The sequence below is a fragment of the Morone saxatilis genome, unplaced genomic scaffold, assembly GCF_004916995.1.
Source record: "Morone saxatilis isolate NCDOM2014 unplaced genomic scaffold, NCSU_SB_2.0 Contig19, whole genome shotgun sequence".
Classification (NCBI taxonomy): Eukaryota; Metazoa; Chordata; class Actinopteri; family Moronidae; genus Morone; species Morone saxatilis.
This window is the reverse complement of record NW_023339751.1, coordinates 9,208,056-9,217,630: the sequence shown is the minus strand read 5'-3', so window position 1 is coordinate 9,217,630 and position 9,575 is coordinate 9,208,056. Positions and strand designations below refer to the sequence as shown.

General features: G+C 35.9%; 1 protein-coding gene across 2 annotated transcripts in view; it reads left to right on the top strand.

Annotated features, from left to right (window-relative positions):
• Window positions 1-303: 303 nt before the first annotated feature.
• Window positions 304-9,575, top strand: part of mlip (muscular LMNA-interacting protein) — a 32,198-nt gene continuing 22,926 nt past the window's right edge. Inside the window, exons 1-2 of one of the 2 annotated variants that reach the window (XM_035663360.1) lie at window positions 304-499; window positions 6,496-6,621. In XM_035663360.1, coding sequence (XP_035519253.1) covers window positions 470-499; window positions 6,496-6,621 — 156 coding nt within the window. In that variant the 5' untranslated portion in view covers window positions 304-469. The remainder of the gene's footprint in view (window positions 500-6,495; window positions 6,622-9,575) is intronic. The other variant, XM_035663361.1, reaches the window with a different exon arrangement.

Genomic DNA, 9,575 nt, shown 5'->3' with positions numbered 1-9,575 from the left:
ATAGCTTTTTATAATCTGAGCTCAGTCAGCCATGATACTTGTCAATACAGCATGGCGTCTGTCATATTGTGGCCGTATATAATATATAAAAGTAAACTTTCAGTCTTGCAGATAAAAGAAGTGAGAGTTTATTTTATTTTTTTAAGTGATAAAATTGTAGACAAGTGAACTTTTCAGGTATACAGAGATGTGTTGCTTGTGTGAAGTGTGAACATTGTTACTGGTGCCCAGCAGGCTGACTGCTGTCTGCAAGCTATTTGTGGCTATTATGTGTCTATAAAAGGAAATCTGCAGGGTGATACACACACACACACACACGTTGATACACTTTGAACTTCGCAAGACGGGCTGAAAAGTGTGCATCCTGCTTTCCATATCTGCTTTGATCACCATTTCAAGTCTTGAGAGAGTTTTTTCCAAAGCCTGGACGCTAACAACACTTCTAGATGGCGAGACATTTGAAGCAGGAATGGATAATTTGAATAAGAGTCTGGGGAAGGTAAGAGGTTTGATAAGAGATATTTTGATTTTGATAATCTGAAAATGTAATGATACCCAAAATTTGGGTATTTGCTGTAAGGCTGAAGTAATATCACTGACCTGCTTTTACTTTCCACTGACCTTTGTAGCTACTAAAGTTCTGGTTGTGAAAGTTTTGTTTTCTGTGCTAAATCCTGCTGGGAATCAAACCCAGTTAAAGAATTTGGTTTTAATCTATCAACACTATTACCCCCCCCCAACTGTGCCTTCTACCACTGCCACTGCGCTGCGACCTTCCAGGCTTTCACACATAAACACATAGACACACTATATACTCAGACGCAGACACGTGATACTTATCCTGTTATTTCATGTCAAGCTAGGATGAATAACAGTTACTATAACTGCTTTGGGATTAATTTGTTTGCACAGACAATAGTCTATTTACTATACTAGTAACAAGAATGAACGTAAATGCATGTTATATTTTATGAAAAATGCCTGTTTATAAGTATATCCTTCACTTTTATGAAATCTTTAAACTCATCTCAGCACTGTAAGGTCATACAGATACTTTTATGATGCATTATATTCATCATAGAAAATGTTACCTTTGAGTATGTGAATGATTGTGAGATTTAAAAAAGGGCTGTAAAACATATGAAAAACTATTTATTGATTCACACTGGCACTTTATCCCTAAATAGGCTGTTATTGAAAATTACAGGCATTTATTGAAATATGTGCCTTTTATTTGTTGTTCTTGTCCTTGTATATGAAACTTGGAATCACAACATTTGTTTATAATCTGGAGAGATAACCCAGTGTGCTCAGTAGCAGCTGGCAGTGGGCTATATTTGCACGCCCTATCTCCTCTGGAAGGAGGGGCTGTGTGTTTGTCTGTAATTAAACTCTACTTAGTGACACGCCCAAACTGTTTATGCTTTTGCTGTGGCACAACATGAACCACTAAGATATATATTTTAACATCTGTGGAGCACAGAGGATTTTAGATTCACAGCAGTAATTGTGCTCTTATTCTGAGCATCATCAGTGGCAAATACAAACGAGTGAATATGTGAATAATGAATCATTTGGAAAGTGCTGCTTGTGTCTTGAAAAGCTGCTTCTACAGAGGAAGTATCACAGCATTAAAGAACACATATAAAGCAACAAGATAATGAGCTATAATATAGTTTTATAGTGTTTTTTATTCTTTTAAAAAATTGCATAATGATGCTACATATCTCCACCTATGTTGAATTCATTCAGTAGTGAGTTTCCTTAAAGTATATTTGTCACTTTGGGTTTGGTCAGTGTTTATGAGTCTCCCTTTAAAGAAATCCACAGAGGGTGGTCTGCTTCAGGAAATGATTTAGTACTGCTTGTTTTCAGTCTTTGGGACAAGTCTGACATGCCACAAGAAATAACTGAGTGAGAGCACGCACACAGCGAGGTGACATGTAGCACAGTGAACCAGTGGTGGCTGGAAATATGATCTGTGAGAACGGCATGACCTCGGCAACACTCGGTGCAATTAAACATCGAAGAGGGCGCCGATGGGCAAGTAGGAAATGCTCGGTTTAACCTTTCACAGTATAAACTTACTCTGCTATGACTACAGAGGAGATGCAAACAAGGAGGTTACATAAGAACATATAAACATAAACAAGTTTATAAGACGGCACATGATTATTTTAGGCATTTGTTCTGTTTCTTTATTTATAGCTGACTATACATATGCTGGTATCTCTAATATAAATATCTTGGCCCTCAAAAGTAAAAGTAAACCTCCTCAGGTTCAGGAACTAGGTGTCGTGTCACAAAGAACATGGGTGGCATGAGTTTCAGGAGTGGTAGAAGAAGTACTCAGACTCTAGACTTGGTAATGCCAGAATGTAAAAGTACTCTGTTGCAAGTAAAGGTCCTGTGTTAAAAATGTTAAATAAAAGTATTATCAGCAAAATTTACTTAAAGTATCGTTATACAGGCAGAATGGCCCATGTCAGTGTTAAATGGTTATTATATTAATTATATTATTGTGGATTATGCCATTACCATGTAATCAGTCAATGTTGTAGCAGGTAAAAGGTACAAACTATTTTACATACTGTTGAGTATATTTATCTATATCTATTATAGTTTATAAACCCAGCAAAAATATTCAAGATTCCAGTCTGAAATGTAGTGGATATGGAACAGAGGTGGTAGAAGTACACACAATCTTTACTCAAGTCAAAGAACCGATACTTGTGTAAAAAAAAGACTCAGACCAAGTATTGATTCAACTTCTTTACTAAAGTAAAAGTGAATAAGTACAGACTCTGAAATCAAAGTATAAAAGTAAATTTCTTGGTTTATCTGAAGGACATTTCTACCGGCAGTTTCTGTGCGAAGCTAACTTAAACATCAATTAAGGTTGAGTCTCCCGCTCTTGTAATGTTGTTTTTGTAACGCACAATATGCGATATGGAAGATGTGCAATGATGCAAAATAAAAATAAAAAACTATCATTCCCCACAAACACATTAAAACTAAAGTAACGAGTCTGTATCAGGAATATTGGTGCAAAAAGTAGGGGAGTGGAAGTAAAAAAAAATCAGAAAAATGAATACTCAAGTTAAGTACAGATACTTGTGTAAAAAAAAGACTGATTCAACTGCATCTACCGGCTGTTTGCATGCAACTAAAACTTCAAAAACTCTTGTCTGTATGTTTAGTTGTTACGTCTTTTATGTTGTTTTCTTTACGTCTTCCGTGCGCAATATGCACTGGTTCCGATGTTGGTATGATGTAAAATAAAAATAAAAATCGATAATTCCTCCCAAATGCATTAAAACTAAAGTAACGAGCCCGTTTTGAAAATGTAAAAATTAAATACTTAGGAGGATACTTAAAAATACTACTTAAGTACAGTAACAAAACATTTGACTAAATGTGGCTGCGTGAGTCTCTTGCATCTCTACCTGTCTCTGTCTTCCACTTCTTAGAATATATCAAACCAGAAAGGTCAGAGAAATAAGTCTAAAAACCCTAATTGTTATATATTGTGAATGTGATATTTTAGGCAGAAATTATGATCCTGGGCCAAAGTGGAGCTGCTATTTTATTTCTCTCACAGATAGACATTGACATTTGAGATAAATAGACGTGTTATTTTGACAGGAGATAAGAAGACTGTGCCTTTTACATATTGCTTTATTTGAATCCAAATGTTCTTCTTTTTTATTCTCTGTTTATCTAGTTTGTATTTGCCAGATCTTCAGCATGTGGACAATTTGATGTTAAAGGCCTCTCTTTGTTAAAAATTATTTTCCCGTGGACTCATGTTGGTTGTGCTCTGAACAGACTAAAAACACCGTTCACTATAGACTGTTGTATGTAGGTCAGTCCGATGTTTCCTGGCTTTTATTCTAAAGAGTACAAGATGTGCTGAATCCTTGATCTATAGATGTGCAAAACGTTGCATCACAATTGTTCTTTGATGTCGACCTGCAACCCAACACTTTGGCTTTTTCTTTTGTTATCCAGCGGATAACCCCTTAACATTATTTTATATTTTATTAAACATTTCTAAATCAATTTCTGCCATTTCTGTAGCAGCCTCATTTACTATATCTGAACATGTATGTAGAAAATGAAATATTACGCAACATCAGTTCAGAAAACATTCAAAAAACTTAGCAGTTTATATGTGAGATGTTCTTATAATTACCAAGGCTTAGACAAATTGAGTACTAAAGCACACTGTAGCAGCGACAGTCCTTACAAATAGCCATGCTTTTAATCTTCCAACAGACATAATGTTCCTCCAGTATTTAAAAGTATAATTCAGCATAGTCGGTGGTCTACTCTGTATGAAATAATGCACTGACGGATTCAAAAGGAAGAGAACAATAGACGCACAATTATGCTCAAAAAGCTGCACAGTCCATTACAAAATCGTGAAAAATATGTTTTTCCTCAGATGCACTACTACATCTGGGTTCAAATACCAATGTAACTCAGCCCTTTAAAAAAAAAAAAGAAGTTATCTTTGAGTGCAGTCAAGTAATTCTTGAAGATCAGCGTGTGATTAACTTGCATGGTGCACAAAGTAAGAAACTGTGAAGAACTGCTCTAAAAACTTTATTAAAATAGTCCCAGCAGGAGTCACAAGGTGTCATTCAAATGATGAATAGGTTTTTACATTTTATAAGGAAGTTCTGTAAAAAGCTGGATTTGTAAACATATTGGTAATCATTTGGTTTTGGAGCTGCTTTTTTATCTTCGCCCCACATTTAATCTGTAACATGCATCATTATCAGAACCGAGTTGGCTGGTTGAACTTTTGTCTATAGTGAAATTGTGAGATGAAAGGTGAAACAGAACCTAATATGCTAATTCTCTGAATGTGTCTGCATCAATGAGCACAGGATGTGTGATCCATTTTTAATAGAGTCTCAAGTATATGCTACAATAACCTTCACTGATTAGTGAAGGAAATTTCAGTGCATCTACCCCCCAGTTTGCAGTCTGCAGATGACCTACAACACTGTGGAGAGAAGAAGTGTGATTAGTAAGCAGTGGAAGTACTTTTGATGAGTGTGAGCTTTGATTGCTGCGTGGGAATAAATAGGAAATGTTTTCACATATCCGGCCTATGAAATGCCATTGAAACCCAAACTGCGATGGAAACTCTGTCGTCACCATAACAAATCGAAACCTTTGCATTGGATTTAAGGATGACAATGTGAGTGGCTCAACACACTTCTCCCGAGTATTACTGAGATGCAATCTTTTTGCAATTTAAAGTAAGCTTAGTTCCTGGAAACATGGATGTTCCCATGGAATTAGACATTTTACTGTTCTAAAAAACCCTCATTATAATCACAGAGGAATGTTTCTGTCTTTCACATATGGGGGCGAAGCTTTTACCCACCACAGAAATTGAGCCATTAACGCTGATAGTGTGAATGCTGTGGTGGACCCACTGAGCTATAAAGGCTCAGGGAAGCTGAGAGCTGGGTGTTCTAGGTCACCTCCGTAGAACGAACAGAGGTTTCACACTTTGAACCTGCTTGTCCCAGGGGGTGTTTTATGATGTTAAAACCAAAGTGGTTTGACATAAGCCCCTTTTCGGTTTTACAGAGGAGACCACACGCTGAAAGTACTTGAATTTCATGGGAGCGGTTTGTATTAAAAAAAACGATCTTTTAGTAATGAAAATGATAACGAAAAACAACATCCAGGGTGCTAAAGGAGTGCGGCGCATGTCTACCAAAAAGATGTGTTGAAAAACTCCATGTGTACGTCACAAGCCAGTAGAGCTTTTACTATAAAGTATGTTTTTTTCAGAAACTGATGTAAATACAGCATTTATTTCAGTAACCAGTGCAAAATCAACAAATTTCTTTTTAAACTTTCCTTGCATCGTTTAGCTAAAGTTCAAATGGACACAGAGAAATTTTATGGTACACATTTCAACCAGGTGTCTCTCCACTGTTATAAAAAGTTTTGTTTCGTAGGCACAGTGGTGAAACAGTAGTTACTACTGTCTGAGTTTCAATTCAGTTACATAACTTCAGCATTTTTAACCTCAACTAACAGCGCAGCACAAGTAACACATATGAGGTGCTTTATGCAGATGAGAACATGAGTGGATTTAATTGCAACTCATTACCTCTCACTAAGTCTGGGTGTGTCAAGGCTTTGAGCGGCAGGGTGCTAAACTGCCTAATCTGTGTGTGTGATGATCGATCATTAGTGACGGGGGTGTAGTGAAGCAGAAAGAAATACGATATTCTGAATCTGAAATTCAACTGTAAGGATGAAGACATGTTGAGAGTGACTGAAACATGGATTTTATGGTGAGTGTGTGGACACGATCATTAAAACTAAAAGAAGTCTCATTATGTTTGACTCATCCTTTACTGTAAGTAAGCAAGTGTGTGTGCTTCACAGGGAAATTACTGGGAAATTGTTACAAAGGGCGCGTAATGTGGACGATTTGTTCCTCTCGTCTCTGTTTTACAGGTTTCAATAGGAGTGCCAATTAAGCCTTCTATTTTCACATTTGTACCAGTGGTGCGGAAATTACCAATTGCAAGTCTTGTAATTGAAGAAGAGATATCTGGAGCTCTGACAGGAAAACCAAATAAGGTACAGCAGAAGCACACACACAGGAGGTTAAAAAAAGTGATAATACCGCCAACTGGTTTTCATTATCTGCAACATGATTACTGCTTTTATTACAAGGTGTTTATTAAAATGCTCGTGCTTAATTTGTGCGTGTTGTTCATTCAGCAAACAGACTTTTCTTTTTGTTGGTATCTGTGTGCTCTATTTGCAGTGAGCAGTGGACAAACTTATTCTATAATTTGGGGGGAAATCACTCTCCAGCATTAAAAATGAACCCACTCAGCCTGTTTGAGTCCTCACTAATAGAAACTTCCTCCAGTTGATCATAAAACTTAATGTAATGTAATTTTTTATTTATTTAATTGTTATTATTATTATTTATTTATCATTATTTAATTTTTTAAGATTGTCAGTTTAAATGCACCCCCACTGTCGCTGTTTAAGAATGATGTTAGCATATTAATATGCCCTCTTTATTCTTATATTTAATGTGACAGACATGTCTTTCTGTTCCACACTTTTTTTTAATTCTCAAAATTACATTTATCATTTTAATCAAACTTATGATCCTTGACTATGAGCCTATTTTTCAGCTCAAAGTCCTTCTCTTCAGTTTGAATATTATTTATTTGAACAACAACAGCAGAGACAAAATAACTCTGTATGTAAGTCTGCATAAACCTCTTGATAAGGATTATGGGAAACATAATGAGTCCTTCTTCCGAATAGAAAGTGAAACTAAACCCATAAGAGGTCCATGAGCCAGAAAATCAAATTCTGCTACTTTAAGACTTGAGTTTCCAGTGATTAATCATGTCAGTGGTTTGTGGATTAAAGGACACGCCTTTGCTTCTCGAGAAGAATCAATCTCACTCTTACTGCATTTTAGCAATTACATCCATGACGTCCTTTTCAGACAGTGGAACAACAATCTGTCTGACTCATCTTTAGGGGAAAATGAGCACAATAGATACACAAGCTGTAATAATTTCTTAATTTGAGAATGTATATCTGTAAGAATTGAATTTTGAGTTATATCCTTGAAGCTGTTAATCTAAAATAAGTATGATTGCTCTGTATTTTGAATTGTACGGTTTCCACAAAGGTTTTAATACTCTAGTTAACTAGTTCCTGACTCGCTAAACCTTGCCATAGTCGCGAGGCCTTCTTATTTAAATTTTTTTTTACACATATATACGACATTCACTTGCCACCAGATCAGGCTATATAAACAAACCACAGAGAGGCTGCCAAAGCAACACAGTCAAACAGAGTGTGTTATCGTTCTCTGCTGAGGACACAATCACTCCTTTATATCGTTACAGATAGTTGTTTGCTGCTCTATTGATATAAGGGCGATACAATAGCCTCGCCCTGCATTAGAAAAGTATGCAGTTAAAACAACCAGAGAGCTCATAGAACAATGGCCAAATGTCAGGGAGAATAAAACACACTGCATTTGCCAAATAAAGCTTATTAAAGTATGTATGATTGTTAAAAAGTTCAAAATACAGAATACAGAATTGTATAAAATCTCCTCAAAATAATAATTTATCTCTGATGCAATATTCACAGGAAATAATCTTCCCGAAATTCATCCAAATCTCTTCTTTTATACAAACTACCTGTAATTATTGAGGTCATTATTTGATTTAATTGTATAGTTTATCTGTTGTCTGTTCTGTTATACCTTATATATCATATGAAATATCCATAAAATATGTCACTAAGTCAGGGGTTGTCACTTTTTAAGGAAGAAGGTTTGGAACCACTTCCGTAGTGGGTGTGAACATTGATGTGATTTTTACATCATCCAATTATTTCATATAGTCCAAGGGCCTGACTCACACATCAATATACCATGTTTCAAGATGTGTCTATAAGCATCAAACATAGTATTCTTCAGGGAACCAATCAGATGTTCTAAGATTCACTTTTTCTTGCATGTCATTTTTAGTCAGTGATAAATGTCAATCAGATTCTGAGCTCATCACATAAAAGTGCATCACATAGAAGAAAACTTGTTTTTTACACTTGAAGAAGATTAAAAGGCTTGTAGTTTGTGCTCTGCACCGACTTTGGGCCCAATTTTATGTGTACAATAAATGTTCAAGCTGGAGGCTGATGTGGACCCCAGTTGAAGTTGAAGGGGTTAATGTACTATTGGATGTTCATGCAGCATCAACATCCCAGCTCTGGGTGCCTCGAGATAGACGACTGCCTCTGCTGCCTGAAGTCAACTTGCTGGCTGCCTGCATGAGACTTCAAAGGTCTTCTCATCAGGGGGTGGCACCATTAGTTTTTTCAACTTCCCCCACTGCTATTACCTAAAGGGGTGGCAGCCCTTCATGTTATTAACCATCAACATATGACTACTGAGCTGGGAAACTCTGAATAACCTTGTGTTTTAGCATATATACTATAGGGAGTATTATCTTTTCATACTTGCACAATATTGGATTGCGTGTCATGTTTGAAACCAGTGTCACTATGCGTGTCTTTGTGCTCTTTGATTGCTGCCATGCTTTCATTTACACTCCATTTCCACTTCATTCATAATACATCTTAAATATACAAGTTTGATTAATGTCAAGTTAATTAAATCTAAAATGTGTAGTTTTTATTATCTCACCACTTCAGGAGAGTTAAAACACCTTTCTTTTTATAATTTAAAGAAAACATAACGCTTAGCAGACCCTTGAAAGCTCATTCATTAATCTTATGTTGTTTGTTGAAGCGTACGTAGAAGTAAGGTTGTTTGTTTGTGCTGGTTTTAATGCTGTCTTCATGATCACAGAACTGCAAATATATTTATAGTTAGTGCTCATATATATATATATATATATATATATATATATACATATTATGGCATGCCATTCAGGAAATTAATATTTGAATATATTGAATGAACCTTGAATATATTGAATGAACCTTGAATATATTGAATGAAACTTGACTGACGTCATCAAGGCACT